A 26767-nucleotide genomic window follows, 5' to 3' on the forward strand; every position below is an offset into this window, starting at 1 on the left:
TCAAAACTCTGTGGAAATTTTTGCATTTAAAATGCGCACGTGATGCTTGATTATGGATATCCTTTGATGTTGAATATGAACGATAATGATTTTCTACGCTTTGGTAACCAAATGCTCTTACATTTTTTACTTAACTTTTTTTTGCTCAATTCTTTCTTCAAAGACAATAGAACAAGATAATTGTTAATTAAAAGATTTTGATTCTATATTAAAATTTATAAAAATCAAACTATTATCAACATGCAAACAACCAGAGCCACTATTTAAAATATCAAGTATTTTTGAAAGCTCACCGTACATACCACCATTATAAATACTATAAAATCTTCCAATCGTACAAGTAGGCAGAAAGTCAGTTTGCGTTTGAACATCCTGTGTCATTATCATGTTGACCTTGGGAATTTGTTCTTAGAATTCGAAACAGTTAGATTGTGCTGGTCGTCAACGAGGAAGTGGTTTTGGGGATTGAGCAGCATGTATTGGCAGAGCCATATTGCCCCGTTGCAAGAAACTTTCTTTGGCCTGTAGCCAAAAAGATTGGACGTGAATTAATTGTTCAAGCAGTTCCTGAGCTTGTAGATGGAGTTACAAGAAAAAGTCTCCAAAACAAGCGATAAAGTCAACTGCGGAAAAAACTGTAAAAAAAACAAATGGGCGGATCAAAAGTAGGAAGAATGCGTAAGTTGAAAACCAACGGTGAAAAGCCAAAACAAGGCATTCGTAAGAAGAAGCCTTTGACGAAAAGTCGGTCATATTTCTTTTCTAAAGTTCAAAATGATCACTAATTTAGTGCCCGCAGAGGCAACACACACCAAACATGATTTGTTTGAAAAACAGCCTCTGCTTATTACTTTTGACAACGCTTTTACTCAAAAAGTTGGAACATCATATTCCACCGGGCGGTACAATGATCGAGTTTGAATTTTGGGTGATAGGAACAACTTCATAGATTTACAAAAATTTTCTCCTTGAAATTAAATGCAAAATCTCCCGGAACAATGACTGCGATTTACGGACAGGAACTGATGCAACAAATACAGATGCGCCATACTTTAGCAACAACGCATTACATTCTTTATTTTCAGAATGCATTGTATCTGCTAACGGTGTCCAAATTTCCAACACAATCGGAAACTATGCGCACAAAGCATTCTTTGAAACGGAATTTTTTTCACGGAAAACTGCAAAAAACACATGGCTAGTTTGCCAGAGATATTATTACGAGGATGAGCCAGCTACAATTGATGGCACCGATGGTCGCGCGGACAACGTAGCGGCCAGAAAAGCTCTTGTTACTAATTCCCAGGATTTTGCTAAAATCTACAAATGATTTTGCTAATTCCCAGGATCTACAAATGATTTTGCGGTAATTTCAGAGTCAAACAAACATTACAAAGATAAAATAATTGAAGCTAATCTCTATGTTAGAAAAATGACAATAGCGGATCATGTTTTGACGGCAATTGAGAAAAGTCTACTAAAGACACCTGCTGTTTATCGCTATACAGAAGTATTGCCACGAACTTTTTTAGCTACAACTGGAATAAGAAGTTGGAGCCATGAGGATATTTTCTCGAAAAAACCTGTACGACGTATAATAGTTGCAATGGCAACAAATCAAGCATACATTGGAACTAAATGTACTAATCATTTTCACTACCAGAAGTTCAATTTGAGCTAAATTATTGTTTATAGAGATGGTCAACCTATTGTAGGAACTCCGGTCTCAACAACTTTTAACCACCGCATTTGCTTGAATACTCTGGAATCCCTGGGTTTTCTTGACAAATGTGGGCATGGCATAACTCTGGACAATTATCCCAATCGTTTTATTCTGGCTTTTGATTTATTCAACGCAAGAGGCTACTCATTATTTCATTCATCCAGAACTTACAAATTGCTCAATTTCGGTTCAATTTACATTTGACGGAGCATTGGTGGCAAACGTAATAATTTTACTTCTGGGTGAAAGAAGCGCAACGTTTTATGTTAATTCGGAACAAAAGGTGACAAAAAACTCAATTATCACCTAATCCACCAATGGATAGTGATGAAATACGCTATTTGTTTTTTTTGCAGCGGACAATTTCTCAAAGCTAACAAGAGAAGGATTTTTTGTAGTTAATGCTTCACAAGCGCAATATAAAAGAAGTCATTGGATTGCTATTTTGCTTCACGAAAACAAAGTTTATTTGGCAGATCCGTTGGAATCACAATACAAAACTACCAATTTTTGTATTGCCGAAAGGTAAAAATTTAAAATGAAGTAACTCAAATACTCAAACTTAAGCCAATTCATGATCAAAACTCAAAACTCTGTGCAAATTTTTGCATTTAAAATGCGCACGTGATGTTTGATTATGGATATCCTTTGATGTTGAATATGAACGATAATGATTTGCTACGCTTTGCTTATCATAAGCTCTAACATTTTTTAACTAACTTTTTTGCTCAATTCTTTCTTCAAAGACAACAGAACAAGACAATTGTTATTTAAAAGATTTCGATTCCATGCTAAAATTTAGCAAAATCAAACTATTATCAACATGCAAACAACCATAGCCACTATTTAATATATCAAGTACTTTTGAAAGCTCACCGTAGATACCACCATTATAAATACTATAAAATCTTTCAATTGTAAAAGTAGGCAAAAAGTCAGTTTGCGATTGAACATCCTCTGTCATTATCATGTTGACATTTAGTAATATTTTCTTAGAAATTGAAACAGTTAAATTGTGTTGTTCGTTGTAACTGACTGCCTCTTGAAGTTTTTCCATCACTTCGCCATAATGCACTATGTGAGAAGACCCCCGAATGAGCAGTTGAAAACAAGTGAAAAGACATGGTATTGAAATGGTTTAGAAGAAGTATCCTTGAAGGACTGCAGTAATTGATCAACAGCAACAATGACATGGTAATGAAATTGTTGTATTTTGCGATGATCTTCATTTTTGTGCTGGCTGTATGCGAAGTTTTTTGTAAGATTATGATCAAATTGAGGCTCACTATTGCAAATAAAATATCGGAAAACTTTTTGGAATTGTCGAAAATATTCAGGCGTACGTTCAAACATTGCTTCAACCATTTTCTTTTGCTATTTAATTCTCTTTATCACTCTCTGAGGCTTTTTTGGTTTTTTTAATCTGCAGCTACGACTTTGACCATTCGTCTCTAAACTGGAACCAGGCTGAAACTTCCTTTTGCCAGAACTGCTCTGCTTGTTCGCAAACTTTGAGAGAGTTTTTTTTCTGATAGCATCAAGATTTTCTCCCACTTGCTCCAATTCATGCATAGAGATAGTGATTTTTTGGTTCATTTGTCTCCGTTTTCTTTTTTGAAAAGTTTCAGCGATATATAAGTTCCAATATAATCATATGTTTTCACAGAGGCAATTACATATCGTTTTTCAGAACGCACTATATCGTGATAAAAATCAAAGTAATTTTGAGACGACGACATACTACTTTCTTTTTAAAAACAAACTCAAACTTTTGACCAGACCTTATCTTTGACAAAAAAAAACAACAATTATTCAAACTTGTGCAAAACAGTAATAAAACTTAAACTCGACTGACCAATCAGAGAGTCGGAGACGACCACACTGAATTGCTTATGGTTATAAAAGAGACAACACCTTGTCTTTGATAATAAAACAACACGTGTTCAAACATGTGAAAGACGATAATAAAGCTTAAACTCGACTGACCAACCAGAGAAATTGAGACGACCACACTGAAATGCTTATGGAAATGAAAGACACATGGAGATATAGGCACATGTAGTAGACATAATAATTCCTAAAACTCGCCCAACCAATCACAAACGCCGAGACCAAAAGTTGCGAAACAAAAAAAATCAAAAACATTTTTTGTCATATGCAAAAGTTTAAAATTAATCTTCAGTCGGCTTTCAACAAATCAGAGGTCGGCAGAACAAGTCCACATTGGATCAAAAAAAGATGAAAATTATAGATATACAGTAATAGTTTTTGTTAGTGCTATGAAACTATTAGGAGAACAAAAACAGAACAGGAAAACTGTTTATTAAAGTAAAAAAAAGATATTTCCTTCACAAGAAAGAGAAGTTAGCTTTCTTAAGTATATAAGGGAAATATACTTCTCATTCTATCATTTTGCCTAAGTTACGCTGTAAGGTTCAGTCGGACATCAGTTTTTCCCGTGAAAATTTCGTCATTTTTTTTTAAAAAGTTTTACACTATATTGCGTGATCACATTTGCATTATCCCTCGAACACCTTGTGTTACACAATTTACCAGTCTGCACTTGTTGTCATTCACAATGTAAAAGAGTTTGTGCATAATCGAATTGCTTTTTGTGGAAGTATTTTGCATAAAATTGTCCAAAAACAACAATTTTTACTCTAAAAATACACAATTTTTTTTCTCGATTATTAACTCTCCCGTCAATTAAACGTGGTAGAAGAATTGCTTTGCCGCACACTTTCAGACACTTTTTGAGTACTTTTTTGCAACGTTTCACATAGTTTTGAGCATTTCTTTTGTCCATTTCATACGTAAGTTTCTTCCTTATGCTCTGCAAAGTTGCATTCTTTTCACCTCTGACGCTGCAAATTTCATACCAGACACAATAATTTTCAATTTGGAGCCCTGGCACTTAAGTTTTATTGGTTTTCTAATCTGCCCACACTCCCTAATCTCGGATAAAATATGGTCAATAAAACCATCAAACTGAAACCAGATGTTGGATCAAAACCAGCAAAATTGGACTCCATTTTGCTTTAAAGGTTGATATATTACAAAAAACTTATCAAAAGATTCAAATAAAGAAAAAGTAAGTCAGTTATATGTTTTTCAAAAACCCATGAATAGTATTTTGACTAAAAAGGTGTTTAAGAATTTTTAAACTTTAAAATCAACTTTATCGAACCCCTAAAACTGCAAAATTTTTACAAGTTTTTCAATAATTCCACAAAAATGTGAAATTTTAACAAATTTTTATCCCCCGCACAAAATAGCTGAAAATATCATAAGTTTTGCAAACCAAACAAATATGACAAAAATCTCACAAGATTTTGTCCCCCACAAATTTGAGAAAATTTTTTAAGTTTTTGTCCCCGGCACAAATCGAGAAAATTTTTACAAGTTTTTGTCCCTCTGGCAAAATTGAGAGACAAAATTTTTCGACCTCAAAACTGTACCTCACGGATCGTCACGGGTGGGGACGGCTTCCCTGTGACAAAGCGTGTATTTGGGCATACTACTGATTTCCGATAAAACTGCCTGACTCTCGACTGTTCAAAACTGTTGGTTTTCCGGTACAAAATGATTTTTGTATATAAACTTTCAGTTTATTCTTTATAGCATTAATAGCAATTAGCATCACAAATGCTCTTTTTGCTTTTATTAATGAATTCGGTTTATTATCGTTACACAAAATTTTTTGAAGAACTTTTTCTCAAATAAGTTTTTTTTTATTTTCCAGAGTTTTTTTTTTGACAAGCTCGTGTCTTTCATTGAAATAAATGAATATGTTATCCACGTTCCGCTCAAATTAGCATTCGTGCCCAGTTCAACTCGTTTTCTTTTATGGTATTTTATGGTTATAAATCCAATAAGGCTAGTGTCATGTCATGTAACAGCAAGTTAACGACAATGATAGCAAAGTCAAAATCGTTTACTTTTAAACTCTCTTAGAGATTTTTCCGCTAATCGATCGCTCTCTGATTTAATAGCTCTTGAACTGATCAAACTCAAAAATTTTGTGACACTGATCACATTTGCTGATCACACGGGTGGTGACGTTTTGTGACACTGATCACATTTGCTAACTATAATTATTCATTTTCTGTGAGCCAATATTGATTTGATGCTTCCTTTTGATATTGGAATCATTCCTATTCCATCGTCAAATTCTCCCTCTCTTTTCAATTCAATTTTTGCTTATGCTTCAAATTTTAGAAGCTTTAATCGAAGCTGAACACTGAAGATAAACGGTGTAAGCTTTGAGCAATAAAATTATATATACAATTAGACCTATAATCTGTTTAAACTATGTTTTTGACAAAATCTGCGTTGAAAATTGAAGTAATCTATATACCTGTTCATTTGCTAACTGGTAAAATTGAAACAGGTTTAAAGATACAGATATTTCTCTAGCGTTACATAACTCGAGTTTTATGAAGCAATTACTAGTTTTTTTAAAATCACAGTAAACTTTTATCACTTTTAAAAGAGTGGTTATTATATTCACTGCTTTTATAAACTGGATCATGCCGTGTGCTTTGTAGAGATCGTGTGTGTCTGTATGCAAAGCTACATTTACTATCACAGCTGTGCTCTATACACATCAAATCAGTTTGATTAGTTTCGGTCGAATAAAAAGCTATTATTTTACTCTCAATGTATCACTTCTCACGTGGAGTTCATTCAGTCTTAATTGAGCCGACGTGATCTCAAGTTGAGGCAGAAAACACAGATAGTGTATACTTTGTTTGTTATTGTTTACTTTGAGTCACTCCCGTCAACAATCATAGCTGGAATCCGCCGAGTGACATCCGGAGGATTTGAGCCCAGAGCCGCCACCGCCACTTCCCACAGTGTGGGTGTACTGTGCGGCAGACCACGAGAAGACATGAAGTGCAACACTTGCGGGCTACCCTGCAAACCAAAAAGGTATTAAGTTCCAGAAATTGTTTGACGACAGCTTAATTCTATTTTTATTTTTGAAAAAAGTAAAATGAATTCAGTTGAGAATCTGGCATAGTTTAACTAACCGATTAGCATAAATCTTGTTCATCTTTAACAACTTAGTGTCAATTTCAAAATATTCAAAAGGTCTAGGAAATAAACCCCCACGAAAAAAACCCACTTAACTTTAGATAGGAAATAAATCCCCACGGAAAACAACCCCCACGGGCCGCTGAGGCATGGCCATGCTCCGCAAGGCATGGCCAAAGGCGCTAAATGCGCAGTTCTTTAATAGTAAAGTGGGGGTTTATTTCCGTGGGGGTTTCTTTCCGCAACCGATTCAAAATAATCATTGATCAGTTAACTCATGCCTCGTGTATTTGAGGTAAAAACGGGACGTCGTTTTGTAAAAAGAATCCCTTCTTGTTGCAAACTGCAGCCAATTAAAACCCGAACTGCACAGATATTTACACAAAAACTTTTATATCGAGTTTAAACGCCCACGTGCACGTTTAAAAAGGCCGTCTTTGCAGTACTAGATTTCAAATTGCCGGATTTTCCGGTATACGGTGCCGGATTTTAAAAATGGCAAAGATCGCGTTTCAAGCAAGGTTTACCAGACAGATAATATGTCACTTCGAAATTCTGACTTACGTATCTGATCTTTACGCGATTTTCGGCTTTGTCAGATTTTCTGAGCGGCTTCATCAGAACCACCGAACCCACACATCCAAGTCGCGGGGCTAGCAAATGCTTCTGCGAGATTTTGGAAATTCGGGTTATAAGCCGATATATAATCAGGTTTTTTGTATTTCGATTGCTACGGTGCTGCAATTCCTACATTTCGTGGTATTATTTTGCCAAAAACTAGTTAAGCTGAGTTAAGTAACATTTAAGCGGGTATACAGTTGGCAAAACAAAATGAACAAATATAGTATCGCGCTGATTTGAAACCACTTGAGCGAAATGGGGTGTTCAAATCACACTCTTTCGTGAAGTAGCCATCGTTAGGCCTGATTTTCCCGGGTTGAGGTTTCAGTGGTAAGAACCGCTGTATAATACAAGATTTGCAATATTCTTTTTTCATGGCTTAAGCGGTGAAAAAATTAATTTCTAAATTTATTTCTTTTTTATGGCTTAAGCGGTGAAAAAATCAATTAATCGCAATTCGTATAAATAATATTCCTATAAAAATATTCGTATAAATAAAAAAAAAACTTTATCGCAGTTCCCTCAAAAAATCACCGCAGAAAATTGTCGAGTAAAAATATAAGAATTGCAATGGATGCAGTACAATTTAAATTTTGACTGTTTCGCCGGTAAAAAAAAAAGAAATTATTTCATCGCCAATCACCACTATTCCAGCACATCTGGAAAAATCCACTGTATTTATTTCACAACTCAATAGGTTGAATCTCATTTAAATGCACAAAAAATGTTTTTAAAATGATTGGTAGGTTTGTGAGTTCACTGGAGTTCAGCACAGAGCGAGTGTACAGAGGACAAAATGGCACAAGAAGGGACAAAAAGTTGTCAGTGCCCAACGTGGGAATATTCACTGGCCACACAATAGACGAAGAACATAATGGTTAGTAGTAGTAGGATTAACTAATTGTCAGTAGGATTCAATCATGAGATCTCTCTTAACAATAGCTTGCAGTAAACCATAACCTGGTCAATCTTAGCTGCAAAAGTGTTACGAAGTAATAGTTTTAGACACAAAAAATTGACCATATTCCTTTAAAAAAGAGCAATGTTGCTAGCGAAAAGAGCAATGTGAAATGTGAGGAATAATACCAAAAAATTGCGGAGAGCAGGCTAATGTTGTCCTAATACTGGTATTGTACAGATGATATGTTCGGAAAATTTTTGACTTTTGAAGGGCGACGTAAATTCGCCTGAAACGTTTTTCGTTAATTTGAAAATGTCAACATTTTTTATCTTCAAACTTCTGGCATGGCGGGTATATAGCTGACACAGCTGACTTTTAGTTTTCTAAACCTCTCATGCACATTTTTTTAAGAAAATTGAAAACAGCATTAGCTTTTTGAGACACTGAAAGCAATAAATTTTTAATTAGAGAAAAATGCTTCACGGAAAAGAAGACCAACATTTTTCAGGCCACGACTTGGAAACGCAATCAACAAAATCTCACCTGCGAGGGCACTCGCCTCCCCCATCCCACTTTCATGTCCCCGGGGGCACTCTGGGCAAACACCTCTCCATTCACAACTCCCTTCCCAACATCAATCAGCAACCGGAGTATAACCATGACGATGCCGTCAACATTGCGGTAACCCTCATAATTTCATTCAATTCTGTTTTGCACTTTTTTATTTGTCATTTTTTCGTTTGCAGAGGCTTTATACCACTATTAGCGCACATGAATCTGAGCGGGGCATAATAAAATTGGGGAAATAGAGAATCTTATTATCAGAAGCAATTTGTCGAAAGATTGTCCATTCAAAGTTCCAATTAACCTTGAAGATAAAATCAACGCAGAAATCATTAAAACTAGACAAGAAGGACACGTTGAAAAAATAAATTTTTTGACAAATTTTTCGTGTCGAAAACACTGATCACTGTTAAACGGAAAGGAATGAGTCAATAAAACAAGCAGTCAACTCAAGAATTGTAATGAACATGATGCATACAAAATAAATGTCAATTGCCCAACATTCAAAGCTTGTTAAAATAGTTAACACAAAATTTAAAAAGAATCCGAGCGAAACAGAAAATAATGAAAACTTGAAATGAAGGAACAATTCGTTGGTTTTTCGAATATTAACAAAATTTGCCGAGATCAGCGACAATGCGAATATCCCCAAAATATTGTCGTTCCTTCGTCTCTATTTGTTTCATATCCTTTATGCGCAATCAAGCGACAATATCAATGCAAAAATTGGCGGCAAATTCCCCGAATCAAGTTGCACGGATTTGTACATCAAACAAGCGTGCGGAAATGCGCAAAGAGATCAAAGGATTAGAGTCAATTACACTTGCCGCGATATTGAACGCACTGCAAAACGCGAAATAAACCAACATAAATGCCAAATTTTAGGGTGTTGAACTTATTCGCGCTTGCTTATTTTACTGATCTGAAATTATGTGTGCGGAAAACAGCGATATTGCTGAGTATAATTAACCGAGCAAAAGTGCTTTTAATAATGAAAAGTACGTATACTGTCAATAAAACTTTCACCTGGACACATACGCTATAAAACGGGCTTTCAGAGTCAAACACATTTGCCTAGAAAAATTAATTAAACCATGGACTACATATGTTGAAGTATCCACAGAGTATCTTGTGTTCTTGACGAAATCATTATATCAAAAGCAGAACCAAGGAAATCACTAAAAATATATAAGTATATCCAAAAAATGGACACTGATAAAAATCATATGAACGTTTTAATGTGCCGCTTTAATGAAAATGAAACAGATTGGTTATGCTATCATATTTTACAAACCAACATTTTGCCACTCGAATCTAAAAGAGACGCATTTGTACACAGGCATTACAAAGTACCCTTCAAACAAATTGAAAAAAAAATACTATGCTCAGTTCATTACCGAAGTAAAGATTTTCGAAATTCATTAAAACTCTGTCACCAGTTTTTACCAGTTTCGAAGTACTCGAATGAATTCATCTGGACCAATTTTTACCAACATTTTATTTAACTCAGAAAACAATAACAAACATTCTTGAAAATTTCCGTTTTGCGTTTTTCTCTCAGTCTCATCGGATGCAATGAGTTACGCACAATTCTGTGCGGAGAGCTAAAATAATGAACTCATGAAGTATATATATATATATATATATATATATATATATATATATATAAATATATATATATTTATATTTGTTATATATACATGTATATATTTATATATATATATATATATATATATATATATATATATATATATGTATATATATATATATATATATATATATATATATATATATACATATATATACGTGTGTGTTTGTGGGTATTGCAATTGCCTCAGAGAGCAAAAACGCATAAAACAAAGTTCTATCACCCAAGAAAAAGCATCGTTTTAGTACTTCATTTTCAAGATTAGTCACAGTTTTTGTCCTTTGGCTATCGAATTAATCATATCTTGTTCACAAAATGTTAGATTAGGTATCTTGACTGTCTATTCGAAAGCTGCATTAAATTTGACAAGGAATTTTCTGATTACTACAATTTGTCGCAGCTGCTACCACTTTTCTGATATTTTTGTACCGTTGCACCATAAGGGATATCAACTGCCTCGTAAGATCTAGAAGCATTCTCGGCCTTCAAATACTATCACAAAGCAACAAAATTTTGAAAAATGGCGATGAATTCTTTCTTTAAACCGTCTGTAAATCAGTTGCTCTCAAAACCCTCAACGGCGTGTGAATTTCTGAAATAAGGCAATGTTGTCAACTGCTACCTCCTATCACCCAGCTGCAGTTAGCTCACCTCTCACGCAACATCGTCAATTATGAACTGTAACTGTGATATCAATTAGAATATTTTTTAAGGTCTGCTTATACAAAAGTTACGTTTGGAAGTTAGTTGGCGACGCAATTGAACTTCTCAATTGTTGTTGGAATCAAATAAGGTTTTGCAATAAATTTTTGCGGCGCGAAAAACTACTTTCCGGTTAGATACTCAAAACGCAAGCCAAAAGACAAACCAAACTGATCATCTGAATTTTGTTGTGTGACAGAAGTAAATGACATCATAAAAATTTTGATGTGAAATCTAATTTGATCACATATTGATAGAATGGTAGCAAGAAACCTATCACAAGGAATACGTTGGTCACATGTCTGTGTGGAAATATCAAAATCAATTGAATGTACGATCAAAAAGTAACACCTAATATGCATGAGATTGGGGAATAAGAACTTGGAGATTTCATGTAGAAAAAACATTTGCCTCCCTCTAGCAATTTTTGAAGCAGCTCAGAATTCGATGATCAAAAATAGAAAAAAAATTGCTAATTTTTTACGGGCTATAAGTTTCTTTTTACAAAATTAAGTGATAATTATGAATGAAGATAATTGCAAGCAAAATTCATTTTTCTATAAATATTCTAGAAAACTCTCGTTACTTATGGATTCTAACTACAGAACAGTCATTTCCGTTGTCAAATTAGAGTCCCAGTCATACAAGAACCATTCGTTCAGCCTGCGTGGTAAACTTTGATGAGATCTTTATTTGTTTCTCTGGACAGTATATAATCCACAATTACTCACTGTTTTTTCGTAGTCGGTTCATTTTTTGTCAGAATCTCCCATTTTGTTACTAGTGCTGCGTATAGTAGTTGATTGATTGTCCCAATCATATGACGTATCGCTCTGCAGCGCGTTTGGTTGTTCTACTAGTCGAAGACGAAAAACGTCGAACTTAGTCAGCAATCTGTGGAGAAACTGAGATTTCTTACGGAGCTTGGGGGTTGGTTGTATTTCAGTACTATTTCTGTTTACCCGCAACTTTAGAGCTCGAGCCACATTGCTACTATTAGAATTGTATGGTTTTTCAGATACAAAGCTTAAATCATCTTTCAGGTAAATTTGAACTGCTCTCCTCTTTACTCCCAATTTTAGCTATGTTTGAATTTGTGACTGAAATTAATTTTGTTTGGTTACTTTCTGATGATTGCTGTTGGGACCGCTTTGAATAATGAAGTTTCGGATGCCAACACTTCAAAAAAACCGTCTAATTTTTTCATCTGGCCAACAACTATATCGGTTTGGCGAGCTGACTTGACTTGAATGATTCTCTCTCTCCGTGGGATAGAACGTGGGGCGTATTCCGAACAAATTGGCCCGCTATTATGCGTTATCCATTTTTGTGAGGTAGCTTTATTAGTTGCGGTGCAAAGGACTCGCTGGATTACCATGTCACTCCATGTTACCGTATGTGCCCACAGTTCGTCTGTTAAATATTTGCGTCCAGGGATGGTGCCCTCGTCTTCACAGTGATCGATGATCTTTTCATAATTTAGGTTCGTAATAGTCGTCTTTTTTGTAATATTAGACATTAGTATATTACATGATTTTCCAAAAGGTGTCTTTGTACGCTGTCACTCTTGTTTTTTTTTGTTTTAAAAATCTTTCATTAACACAAAATGGGAATGTGTTGAAATCAAAAATTCAAATTCTTGATGTGTTTGGGTTTCATACATGTTTTTCAAAGGTTAAAATTTGGATCAATCTTTTGCCCAGACCAATTGCCCTCTGATAGCTTCAGGTGAATAAATAAACTCCGAAATTTTTAAAACTAATTCCAGTCACACATTTGAGTATTGTTGAATTCATTTAACTGTTCGTGTTTTTCATACAATCGCTATAGCCAGTTTTGCGGTGCTAAATTACTACTACTACTTAGTGAATGAAAATTTTTATTTTCAAAGTGATTTAGAGCTGTGTATTCATTTTTCATAATTATAGTTGGATTTCGGAAAGTTTGGGAAATTAGACTTTACAGATACTAAGCTGACATCAACATTCAAGTAAACCTGAATTGTTCTCCTCTTTACTCTCAAACTTAGCAATGTTTGAATTTTCTACCATGTTTACTTTTTTCATTGCGTCCTTTATGATGATTGCTGTTGGGACCGGTTTGAATACAAATATTTTGGGTGCCAACACTTCAAAAAAACCGTCTAGATTTTTCATCCGGCGAATTATCATATCGGTTTTGCGATCTGACTTGGTTTAAAGGATTCTCTCTGTCCGTGGGAAGGGAAGCGGGGCGTATTCTGACAAACTAATTTTGACTCGCTATCATGAGCTTTGCGTTTCTGTTCAGTAGCTTTATTAGATGCGTTGCACAAGACTTGCTTGATTTGCATGTCACTTGATAAGCCCGTATGTGGTCACCGTTCATCTGTTAAATATTTGCGTTCAGGGTTTGTGCCCTCGTCTAAACGGTGATTGATAATCTTTTCGTAATTTAGATTCGTACTATTCGTCTTAGTTATATTCGTATAAATGTTACACATTTCTCATATAACCGATATAGCAACTTTTGCAGTGCTAAGTTACTACGTTTACTTTGTGAATGGATAATATTTTTTAAAAGTGATTTAGAGACCTGTATTTAATTTTCAAAACTGTGATCGGATTTTGGGAAAAATGATTTCGTTAATTGAATTCCGGTTGATACAATTATTTATATGATAATTTTGAGGTGCGGAAATTGTGGAATTAACAACAGTGTAGCATTGCGGTGCATTTAATTTTTATTTTTATTATCTTGGCTGGCCCTAGAATAGGAAATAATGGTGAGCTGTCATGTTGTTTGTGTGTTGTAATTCTTGATTCGTAGTGTTTGGTAGTGTTTTTTATTTTGAATAGGGTTTCAGGTTATATTGGAATGATTTACTTATTTTTGAATCATTTTTCACAACAATTTTTCTGCCCATACTGTGCTATTTGTAGAGTTCTTACAAAAAATTTGAAAGATGTAGTTTACAGTTCTCTCTTTTGCTACTGTGAGTTGGGATATGAATAACATGAAAGGAGTTTATCTACCCAACTGGATAATGAACACATGCATAACTTATTTGACCTGTGCTTTTTGACAGTTGAAGGAAGTGCAGGATAGCTGGTGATAACAGTGGAAAGTATGCCGTATAAATAGTATTTCAAGTGGTCGTTTGACCGGCCCGAACCAAGCAATTCGAGTTTTTTAACTCTATATCTCTATTTGGTAGCATTTAAAAACCAACAAAAATACAGCTCTTTTTGTTCTAACGCAGCTCTAGTTTCTAATTTGCTTTTAATTTTGTTAAGAGTTTTTTTGTAACTTTCAGTCCATACGATTTTCTGTGACGTTGCCCGTAGAGATCAAAATTGATGACGGAGTTTTAATAGATTTGGTATGAAGTTACTAATGAAAAGGACTGATCCTAGAAACAATCTAAGGTTCTGATGGCATTGGGTGGTGTCAAAGCTAGTGATGCGGCTGTCTTCATTTCGACGGGCAAATTCCAGTGTGCATAAACTAATGGACAAAACATTTGATTTCTAAATCAGCAAATTGACAAAGGACATTGAGGTAATTTATTGCGTAGATTATCTATTTCTAAACGTTTTAGACACCAAATTACATATTTGATGTGGCGTTTTTAGGATCCGTTCTGACTTTAATTATATCGTTCAGAAGGCAAAATGTTTTTTGTAGACCGCTTAGCGGGTTATCTTTAGCCCTTTGGAAGTCTACCGGCATGTCAGTTAGACCATAGAAGCCAGTTTTGAAACCTTATACCTGCTTGCTTGCTCCCCACAAATAATAATAAAAATAAAATATTTCGCTGTTTTCGGGTTTTGATGTTTAAAGTTGACTATAACGTTCGCCGTTTGTAGGTTCTATTCAATCAGATTTTGTGATATGGAATCAGTTAGGACTTCAATATTCTTTATTATAGGAACCTGTCTCCCTTTTGATACTGAGCAGCGCAGTTATTATTTAATTTGGGTTGTTTTATGTGTTTTAGATAAACACATACGTAGAAATCAGGCCTGAAAAATGCTAGCAACTGCCTGTTCCATTGAGTATTGAGACTGCGGAAGGATATTAATAATAGATTTTCCCGAGTCTCGTTTTTGTTGCAAAACAGCAGCATTGCCTAGCTCCTTGAATAGATTTCTCCCGACATTTTTTCTGTGATCATTATCAATAACTGCCAACAATGCCATTGCGTTTTTCAATTGCTACACTCTTTTGAGACTTGCAGTTTGATTTGTTTTTTGTCAGTCGTTTGCATCTGCTTTGATATCTCTGTTTTTTTCAGAGTTTTGTTTGCAAGACCCTGGTTGATAATGTTGCATACAATTCAAGAATCTTTTATTGTGATACACTCTGTCTCCAATTTGCATCGTGGCACCGAGAAGTCCTATTGTTGTTGCCATTTTGCTATTTAATGATGCTGCATCATCAGACTTTTTGTATGATGAACTGAACTGTTCGTTGTGCTAATGATTGTAACTAGTGACTTAGTTAACCTTTTTTTGTTCGTCATATTTTGCATGCGTCATTGATTTGGTTGACGTTCTCTTGTCGAAACTGAATTTGTTATTTGTTTTTCAGTTTCCGACAATTTTTGCAGATTGATTTTTGATCACTCAGTTTTTTCAATGTTTTTTTTGTTCTTGCAGATCAATTTGTGATTAATTTTCCTTTTTTGAGCACAAAGTTTGCAGTTTTTCATTTGTGTTTTGATGGTAGGAATTTGCGTTGCAATTGTTAGTTCTGGCATTGATGGTTGTAGTGCATGTGCAGTTTATGTTTGCAAAATTCTTTAACCATATTAACGGTCTGGTCTTACAACAAGTTTTGCTCTATACGTTGCTGATACTTTACTCCCATTTCCATTTGAATTGCAATTTCAACGGCATTTCAATTTCAAGGTTTTTGAGATTTTCGTTCTATACGACTTTCTTTGACGTTTTCGGTGAAAAACAAATTGAATAACGAAGTTTTAATAGATTTGGTATGAAGTTACTAATGTAAAGGACTGATCCTATAAACGATATAAACTTCTCAATGCATTGGGTGGTGTCAAAGCTAGTGATGCGCCTGTCTTCGTTGCGACGGGCAAACTTCCATTGTGCATAAACTTATGCACAAAACATTCGATTTCTAAATCAGTGAAGTGACTTTTAGGTAAATTTTTGCGTAGATTATCTATTTCCAAACGTTTTAGACACCAAATTACACAGTTGATGCGGCCTTTTTGTACCCGTTCTGACTATAATTATATCGTCCAGAAGGCAAATTTTTTTTTGTAGACCGCTTAGCGGGTTATCTATAGCCTTTTGGAATTCTTTCGGCATGTCAGTTACACCATAGAAGCCGGTTTTGAAACCATATATACCTGCTTGCTTACTCTCTAAACTTGATTTAAAAAACTACAATTTGCTGATGTTTCAGGGTGGTTTTATGTTGACTATAACGTTTGCGGTTTGTATGTTTCAATCAGACATTGTTATATTGAATCAATTAGCACTTAAATATTCAGCATTTGATTCTGGCTCTAACCAAACAATTTGTTACATAATTTTGAGTATAATGCTACTTTATTGTGACATATTTTTTCGCAGTTAGAACTAATGGATTAAAAAAATTTGTCTGAGCCGCTTGATTTTTCCAAATTGACTTTTCTGCAAGCGACTGAAGTCTTCATTAACTTTAGATTGCAGGTTTATATGAAGTCTCCCTTTTTGATCCTTGGCAGTGTAGTTATTTTTTAATTTCAATTGTTGTATGTGTGTTTTAGATAAACAGATAAGTGACACTAGGCCTAGAAATTGAATAGCAATTGCCTGTTTTATTCGGCATTGATATTAATAATAGATCTACCCGAGTCTGTTTTTTTTTCAAAGTACATGAGAAAGACCTAGTTACTTGAATAGGTTTCTCCACAAATGAAATTTTGGCCACAAATGAAATTTTGGGTGAAAACTGCCAACAAGGAAATTTTTTGTCTTCTAATCGCTACACTCTATTGAAATTTGCAAATTGAGTTGTTTTTTTTTCATTCGTTTGCATCAAATTTGATGTCGGTGTCTTTCAGAATTTTGTTTGCGTGACTATTGTGGATAATGTTGCATACAATTCAAGACATTGTCATTGTGACACATTCTATGTCTCCAATTGGCATCGTGGCAGTGAAAGGTTCTACTTTTGTTGCCATTTCGCTAGTTATTGATGCTACATAATCATCATCAGAACTTTCTTATGATGAATTGAACTCTTCATTGTACTATTGATTGTAACTAGCTGTATAATTACCAGTTTTTTTAATCCGTCTGTTTTTGTGTTTTTGCATGCGTAGTTGATTTGGCTGACGTTCAATTATCGGACCTAAATTTTTTATTTCTTTTTCAGTTTCCGAGAGTTTTTTTTAAAATTGACTTTTGATCACTCACTTTTTTCAATGTTTTTTGTTTTTGTGCTTGCAGATCAATTTGTGATCATTTTTCCTTATTTGAACACAAGTTTTACTGATATTTGTGTTTGCGTTTTGCGGTTTGCAATTCTAGTTCTGGCTTCGATGATTGTAGTGCATGTTACAATTTCTGATTGAGAATTTCTGTAACCATGTCAACGGTCTGGTTGAGCGACCAGTTTTGGTTTATAGGTTGCCGATTCTTTACTCCCATTTCCATTTGAGTTGCGATTTCCAGGGCGTTGCTTAGGCTAACTGAATTAGGTTTTTTAGACTATCCGAATCAAGCATGTTTAGGTTGAAAATGTTTTGTATTATCAAGTGTCCCTGTCTCTGAGTCTGGAATTTCTGTATTGTTCCTTCAATTTTCCGCAGAAAATTTCTAATACTTGGTTTTTGCTTTTACTGCCTTAGAGTAAACAAACGTATTGATCATATTTGTGAAAGATTCTTCCAGTGCTTTCCATGCTGTCGGTTAGATTGTTTTTAACCATCGAGGTACGGACGCTTTCTGATGAAGATTCTATTCCTCTCTGTGCCGTTGCAGATGTAGTATATCAAAACTCTTCGTCACATATAATTCTTTTTTTTTGTCTCCGCAAAGGATATTATTGTCATATTTTTGTGCTAAATCACCTCATCAGAGCATTTACGGTGAATATATGTCTCTCTGATTGTTGTGTGTGTCCTTGAACTTGCTTTTTGTGCGTTGTTTCTTCAGGGTAAGTTACAACTGCCAGTGGTTAGTCGGATAGTTTCATAAAAGGTAGAATTTCTTTAGCTAGGAGCGCCAACTCTGCGCAAACTTTTTTCCCAAGTGAGTGGTGGGTTCATTGTAGGCTTCTCCCAAAATGTTTCTAAGTGTTAAGGCGTTTTGGGGATTCCGTTGCTGACTCCGTTATGGGATATACGTTTAATATGTATTTTAGATTTGTTATGAAAAAGTTAATAAAGGATCGATTGGAAATTGCGACACTATTGCACTTCTTCAATTGTTGAAGGAATTGACTTAATTTTTTCAAATAGGTTTTGCAACTCCTTTCTTGCTGAGTGTTCAAAATGATAGTCAAGTGACAAGTAAAACTGAATAACATAAAGAGTGCCAGAAGAAAAGGGAATCAAAAATAATGTTAATGATGTGCATCTAACTAGATCACAGATTGATCTGATGGCGGCAACAAACCGGAAATTGTCTGAACAGATAATAACAGATTCTCGTCTATAAAATTAAATCATTAGCAGTAAAATACTAGCATTACTGGCAGAATATGAAGCTCCATATCACTTTTTGTCAGTCTTGCTGATTTCCTCTCAGTGAATGGTTTTTCCCGTTTTTCTTTTTTTTCCAACAAGCCATACTGGGGTGACTCCGAAAAGCATCGCAACTCATATTTCTTTAAAGGGCAATAGTTTTTAATTTTGTTTTTCTCCTGGCTTTAGCCTAGAATAATTATTACTTCTGGCTACAAACGATCTAATAACGATCTAGTCTCGGTGTACTTTAGTGTGTGTGTGTGTGTGTGTGTGTGTGTGTGTGTGTTAGTTTCGTTAGTTATTGATGCTACATAATCATCATCAGAATTTTCTTATGATGAATTGAACTCTTCATTGTACAATTGATTGTAACTAGCTGTATAGTTACCAGTTTTTTTAATCCGTCTGTTTTTGTGTTTTTGCATGCGTAGTTGATTTGGCTGACGTTCAATTATCGGACCTAAATTTTTTATTTCTTTTTCAGTTTCCGAGAGTTTTTTTTAAAATTGACTTTTGATCACTCACTTTTTTCAATGTTTTTTGTTTTTGTGCTTGCAGATCAATTTGTGATCATTTTTCCTTATTTGAACACAAGTTTTACTGTTATCTGTGTTTGCTTTTTGCGGTTTGCAATTCTAGTTCTGGCTTCGATGATTGTAGTGCATGTTACAATTTCTGATTGAGAATTTCTGTAACCATGTCAACGGTCTGGTTGAGCGACCAGTTTTGGTTTATAGGTTGCCGATTCTTTACTCCCATTTCCATTTGAGTTGCGATTTCCAGGGCGTTGCTTAGGCTAACTGAATTAGGTTTTTTAGACTATCCGAATCAAGCATGTTTAGGTTGAAAATGTTTTGTATTATCAAGTGTCCCTGTCTCTGAGTCTGGAATTTCTGTATTGTTCCTTCAATTTTCCGCAGAAAATTTCTAATACTTGGTTTTTGCTTTTACTGCCTTAGAGTAAACAAACGTATTGATCATATTTGTGAAAGATTCTTCCAGTGCTTTCCATGCTGTCGGTTAGATTGTTTTTAACCATCGAGGTACGGACGCTTTCTGATGAAGATTCTATTCCTCTCTGTGCCGTTGCAGATGTAGTATATCAAAACTCTTCGTCACATATAATTCTTTTTTTTGTCTCCGCAAAGGATATTATTGTCATATTTTTGTGCTAAATCACCTCATCAGAGCATTTACGGTGAATATATGTCTCTCTGATTGTTGTGTGTGTCCTTGAACTTGCTTTTTGTGCGTTGTTTCTTCAGGGTAAGTTACAACTGCCAGTGGTTAGTCGGATAGTTTCATAAAAGGTAGAATTTCTTTAGCTAGGAGCGCCAACTCTGCGCAAACTTTTTTCCCAAGTGAGTGGTGGGTTCATTGTAGGCTTCTCCCAAAATGTTTCTAAGTGTTAAGGCGTTTTGGGGATTCCGTTGCTGACTCCGTTATGGGATATACGTTTAATATGTATTTTAGATTTGTTATGAAAAAGTTAATAAAGGATCGATTGGAAATTGCGACACTATTGCACTTCTTCAATTGTTGAAGGAATTGACTTAATTTTTTCAAATAGGTTTTGCAACTCCTTTCTTGCTGAGTGTTCAAAATGATAGTAAAGTGACAAGTAAAACTGAATAACATAAAGAGTGCCAGAAGAAAAGGGAATCAAAAATAATGTTAATGATGTGCATCTAACTAGATCACAGATTGATCTGATGGCGGCAACAAACCGGAAATTGTCTGAACAGATAATAACAGATTCTCGTCTATAAAATTAAATCATTAGCAGTAAAATACTAGCATTACTGGCAGAATATGAAGCTCCATATCACTTTTTGTCAGTCTTGCTGATTTCCTCTCAGTGAATGGTTTTTCCCGTTTTTCTTTTTTTTCCAACAAGCCATACTGGGGTGACTCCGAAAAGCATCGCAACTCATATTTCTTTAAAGGGCAATAGTTTTTAATTTTGTTTTTCTCCTGGCTTTAGCCTAGAATAATTATTACTTCTGGCTACAAACGATCTAATAACGATCTAGTCTCGGTGTACTTTAGTGTGTGTGTGTGTGTGTGTGTGTGTGTGTGTGTGTGTGTTAGTTTCGTTAGTTATTGATGCTACATAATCATCATCAGAATTTTCTTATGATGAATTGAACTCTTCATTGTACAATTGATTGTAACTAGCTGTATAGTTACCAGTTTTTTTAATCCGTCTGTTTTTGTGTTTTTGCATGCGTAGTTGATTTGGCTGACGTTCAATTATCGGACCTAAATTTTTTATTTCTTTTTCAGTTTCCGAGAGTTTTTTTTAAAATTGACTTTTGATCACTCACTTTTTTCAATGTTTTTTGTTTTTGTGCTTGCAGATCAATTTGTGATCATTTTTCCTTATTTGAACACAAGTTTTACTGTTATCTGTGTTTGCTTTTTGCGGTTTGCAATTCTAGTTCTGGCTTCGATGATTGTAGTGCATGTTACAGTTTCTGATTGAGAATTTCTGTAACCATGTCAACGGTCTGGTTGAGCGACCAGTTTTGGTTTATAGGTTGCTGATTCTTTACTCCCATTTCCATTTGAGTTGCGATTTCCAGGGCGTTGCTTAGGCTAACTGAAGCAAGTTTTTTAGACTATCCGAATCAAGCATGTCTAGGTTGAAAATGTTTTGTATTATCAAGTCGTCCGTGTCTCTGAGTCTGGAATATCTGAATTGTTCCTTCAATTTTCCGCAGAAAATTTCTAAGACTTGGTTTTTGCTTTTACTGCCTTAGAGTAAACAAAGGTACTGATCATATTTGTGAAAGATTCTTCCAGTGCTTTCCATGCTGTCGGGTAGTTTGTTTTTAACCATCAAGGTACGGATGCTTTCTGATGAAGTATCTATTCCTCTCTGTGCCGTTGCAGAGGTAGCATATCAAAACTCTTCGTCACATATAATTTTTTTTGTCTCCGCAAAGGATGCTATTGTCATATTTTTGTGCTAAGTCAACTCATCAGAGCATTTACGGTGAATATATGTCTCTCTGATTGTTGTGTGTGTCCTTGAACTTGCTTTTTGTGCGTTGTTTCTTCAGGGTAAGTGACAACTGCCAGTGGTTAGTCGGATAGTTTCTTAAAAGGTAGAATTTTTAAGCTAAGAGCGCCAACTCTGCGCACACTTTTTTTCCCAAGTGAGTGGTGGGTTCATTGTAGGTTTCTCCCAAAATGTTTCTAAGTGTTAAGGCGTTTTTGGGATTCCGTTGCTGACTCCGTTATGGGATATACGTTTAGTATGTATTTTAGATTTGTTATGAAAAAGTTAATAAAAGAGAGATTGGAAATTGCGACACTATTGCACTTCTTCAATTGTTGAAGGAATTGACTTAATTTTTTCATATAGGTTTTGCAACTCCTTTCTTGCTGAGTTTTCAAAATGATAGTCAAGTGACAAGTTAAACTGAATAACTTAAAGAGTGCCAGAAGAAAAGAGAATCAAAAATAATGTTAATGATGTGCATCTAACTAGATCACAGACTGATCTGATGGCAGCAACAAAACGGAAATTGTCTGAACAGATAATAACAGATTCTCGTCTATAAAATTAAATCATTAGCAGTAAAATACTAGCATTACTGGCAGAATATGAAGATCCATATCACTTTCTGTCAGTCTTGCTGATTTCCTCTCAGTGAATGGTTTTTCCCATTTTTCTTTCTTTTTTCCAACAGGCCATACTGGGAAGACTCCGAAAAGCATCGCAACTCATATTTTTTTAAAGGGCAGTACTTTTTAATTTTGTTTTTCTCCTGGCTTTAGCCTAGAATAATTATTACTTCTGGCTACGAACGATCTAATAACGATCTAGTCTCGGTGTATTTTAGTGTGTGTGTGTGTGTTATTTTCGTTAGTTATTGATGCTACATAATCATCATCAGAATTTTCTTATGATGAATTGAACTCTTCATTGTACTATTGATTGTAACTAGCTGTATAGTTACCAGTTTTTTAATCCGTCTGTTTTTGCATGCGTCGTTGATTTGGCTGACGTTCAATTATCGGAAATAAATTTGTTATTTCTTTTTCAGTTTCTGAGAGTTTTTTTTGATAAATTGACTTTTGATCACTCACTTTGTTCAATGTTTTTTTGTTTTTGTGCTTGCAGATCAATTTGTGATCATTTTTCCTTATTTGAACACAAGTTTTACTGTTATTTATGTTTGCGTTTTGCGGTTCGCAATTCTAGTTCTGGCTTCGATGATTGTAGTGCATGTTACAATTTCTGATTGAGAATTTCTGTAACCATGTCAACGGTCTGGTTGAGCGACCAGTTTTGGTTTATAGGTTGCCGATTCTTTACTCCCATTTCCATTTGAGTTGCGATTTCCAGGGCGTTGCTTAGGCTAACTGAAGCAAGTTTTTTAGACTATCCGAATCAAGCATGTTTAGGTTGAAAATGTTTTGTATTATCAAGTGTCCCTGTCTCTGAGTCTGGAATTTCTGAATTGTTCCTTCAATTTTCCGCAGAAAATTTCTAATACTTGGTTTTTGCTTTTACTGCCCTAGAGTAAACAAACGTACTGATCATATTTGTGAAAGATTCTTCCAGTGCTTTCCCATGCTGTCGGGTAGATTGTTTTTAACCATCGAGGTACGGATGTTTTCTGATGAAGTATCTATTCCTCTCTGTGCCGTTGCAGAGGTAGCATATCAAAACTCTTCATCACATATAATTCTTTTTTTTTGTCTCCGCAAAGGATGCTATTGTCTTATTTTTGTGCTAAGTCAACTCATCAGAGCATTTACGGTGAATATATGTCTCTCTGATTGTTGTGTGTGTCCTTGAACTTGCTTTTTGTGCGTTGTTTCTTCAGGGTAAGTGACAACTGCCAGTGGTTAGTCGGATAGTTTCTGAAAAGGTAGAATTTCTAGGAGCGCCAACTCTGCGCACACTTTTTTTCCCAAGTGAGTGGTGGGTTCATTGTAGGCTTCTCCCAAAATGTTTCTAAGGGTTAAGGCGTTTTTGGGATTCCGTTGCTGACTCCGTTATGGGATATACGTTTAATATGTATTTTAGATTTGTTATGAAAAAGTTCATAAAGGATAGATTGGAAATTGCGACACTATTGCACTTCTTCAATTGTTGAAGGAATTGACTTAATTTTTTCAAATAGGTTTTGCAACTCCTTTCTTGCTGAGTGTTCAAAATGATAGTCAACTGACAAGTTAAACTGAATAACTTAAAGAGTGCCAGAAGAAAAGGAATCAAAAATGATGTTAATGATGTGCATCTAACTAGATCACAGATTGATCTGATGGCAGCAACAAAACGGAAATTGTCTGAACAGATAATAACAGATTCTCGTCTATAAAATTACATCATAAGCAGTAAAATACTAGCATTACTGGCAGAATATGAAAATCCAATATCACCTTTTGTCAGTCTTGCTGATTTCCTCCCAGTGAATGGTTTTTCCCGTTTTTCTTCCTTTTTTCCAACAGGCCATACTGGGTTGACTCCGAAAAGCATCGCAACTCATATTTCTTTAAAGGGCAATACTTTTTAATTTTGTTTTTCTCCTGGCTTTAGCCTAGAATAATTATTACTTCTGGCTACGAACGATCTAATAACGATCTAGTCTCGGCGTGTTTTAGTGTGTGTGTCTGTATGTGTGTGTGTGCGTGTGTGTGTGTGTCTGTGTGTGTGTGTGTGCGTGTGTGTGTGTGTGTGTGTGTGTGTGTGTGTGTGTATATGTGTGTGTGTGTTTGTGTGTGTGTGTGTGTGCGTGTGTAATCAGTTGTCGGTTTAGGTGCCTGTGAAAGTTTTTTTGTTTGTGCGTGAGTGTGTTTAATTGTGTCTATGTGTTTGCGCGCGCGCGCGTGTGTGTGTGTGTGTATGTGTGTGTGTGTGTGTGTGTGTGTGTGTGTGTGTGTGTGTGTGTGTGTGTGTGTGTGTTTGTTTGTGTGTGTGTGTAATCAGTTGTCGGTTTAGGTGCCTGTGAATGTTTTTTGTTTGTGCGTGAGTGTGTTTAATTGTCTATGTTTTTGCGCGCGCGCGCGTGTGTGTGTGTGTGTGTGTGTGTGTGTGTGTGTGTGTGTGTGTGTGTGTGTGTGTCTGTGTCTGTGTTTGTGTGTGTGTATTTGTGCGTGTGCGTTCGTAAGATCTTATAAGAATGAATTTTAATTTTGTTAGATCTGATAAGATGCTGACTAAGAAATTTTATTATGTAAGATCTGATAAGATGCCTGTTTAGAATTTTTATCGTGCAAGATATTATCAGATTTCGTTAGAATATGCATTCTCTGAAAAGATTTTATAGGAGAAAGCATATTCTTACGAACTTTTATAGGATCTTACACGATAAAATTTCTTAGTAAGCACCTGATCATCTTGCACGATAAACGTTCTGCTGTCAAAAAGAAATTTTTTTCGAGTAAGATCTTATAAGATGTAAGTTTTATCGTGTAAGATCTGGTTATCCTTAAGATATGACAAATTGTCTGATAGGATCTTGTAACGGGATGCATCTGCTTGTAAGTTCTTATAAGACAGTTTTGTGAGAAAATGGGTCAGATCTTGCACGATAGAAACTCCAGAATCACTGGGGTAGCCTTTCAGCAAATCTTGACAAAAACTCTGAGAAGGGTATGACTTAAGGGTTGAAATATTATACTGCATTATGCTGGAAAAGCATTATGCTGCTTACATTAATTTTTGATTTGTTTAAACAATTTGACGTTTCGTAAGTGAATTGCCAATTGTCCAGGTATTACATCAATTAGTTCAAATATTTTGATAATCAAGCTTCTCAACGTCTCAAAATCTAAAAAATACGCATGTAATTTAAATCATGCAGCTCATTGCTTTATACATTCTTCTTAAATCCATGCTCTGAATCAAATACAAAATTTTTGTTCATATGAGCATATAGAGCTAATGAATTTTTATTCAATGAAGTTAATTTTGAGCTACCATTTATTATGAATAACAGTGCTGTTTATACCAAAAATAATGAACTGTAATCACAATTTGAACAATCACCTAGATATCTTCTCTAACTCTCGTGAATTTCAGCCGACTGCAGCCGAAGACGTCTCGGGTTCGACAAAGTCTCGTCCAAAACTTCTACAAGAAAACGCGGCTCTAAGAGCTGAAAAGGAGTCATTGAAAAAACGAATGGAGTCGATTGATTTCCAACTTCGCGAGGCAAGAGAGAACAGTAGAGCTTCGTTTGAAGAGACAAATCGGCTCAGTGCACTTATTGAGTCAAAATATAAACCATTGGAACGAGAGTTTCTGGCATTTCGGGATGATGTGAAAAACCAAATGATCAGTCTCAAAAACGAAAAACAGTTGCAATTCAATCACGATGCATCCAAAATTCAGTTAGTCAATTTTGTTCTGGATTTTTAAATCGAAATATATAAAATTGTCTAAGTTATAACTATGACAAGTACTAATTGTGCGTGATTTTCTTAACTGATTGTTATTGCGTTTTAACATCGTTCAAATTAGAGACTGCTGCACTGCTATACTAGTATGCTTTTGCTACTCTGGCATTTTGAAAAAAAGATGGAAGTTTCGGAACATTCGATATATCATTCAAATCAGCTCTTTATGAGTATCTGCGCATCGAGGAAGTAACACGCGGTCAAGTTAAATTCAAATAAATCACCCAAATGCTGAGAAGTTGAATAAATTGCATATTATTTGTAATCGCGGTCACAATTGCATTCGGCTTGGGGACCGCAAAGTGATTGAAATTTTGTACCACAGACCGGTAGCTGGTGTTGTTTATAATTCATTCTTTTTAAGAGAAAGCAAATAAAGGTGCAGCTTGGAAACCAATAGCATTTTAAAAAGTAACATTTCTTCAGGAAAATAGTTCGTAATACTATAAAACGTATCAAATTCGA

General features: G+C 35.1%; 1 protein-coding gene across 1 annotated transcript in view; it reads left to right on the top strand.

The window, feature by feature from the left end:
• Positions 1 to 5993: 5993 nt before the first annotated feature.
• LOC142334671 (uncharacterized) overlaps positions 5994 to 26767 on the top strand; it is a 64591-nt gene continuing 43817 nt past the window's right edge. Inside the window, 4 exon segments of the mRNA XM_075382889.1 lie at positions 5994 to 6655; positions 8128 to 8258; positions 8791 to 8963; positions 25926 to 26236. Of these exon segments, the coding sequence (XP_075239004.1) occupies positions 6615 to 6655; positions 8128 to 8258; positions 8791 to 8963; positions 25926 to 26236 (656 nt within the window). The 5' untranslated portion in view covers positions 5994 to 6614.

This window comes from Convolutriloba macropyga, chromosome 2 (assembly GCF_964194025.1).
Source record: "Convolutriloba macropyga chromosome 2, txConMacr16.3, whole genome shotgun sequence".
NCBI classification, from domain to species: Eukaryota; Metazoa; Xenacoelomorpha; order Acoela; family Convolutidae; genus Convolutriloba; species Convolutriloba macropyga.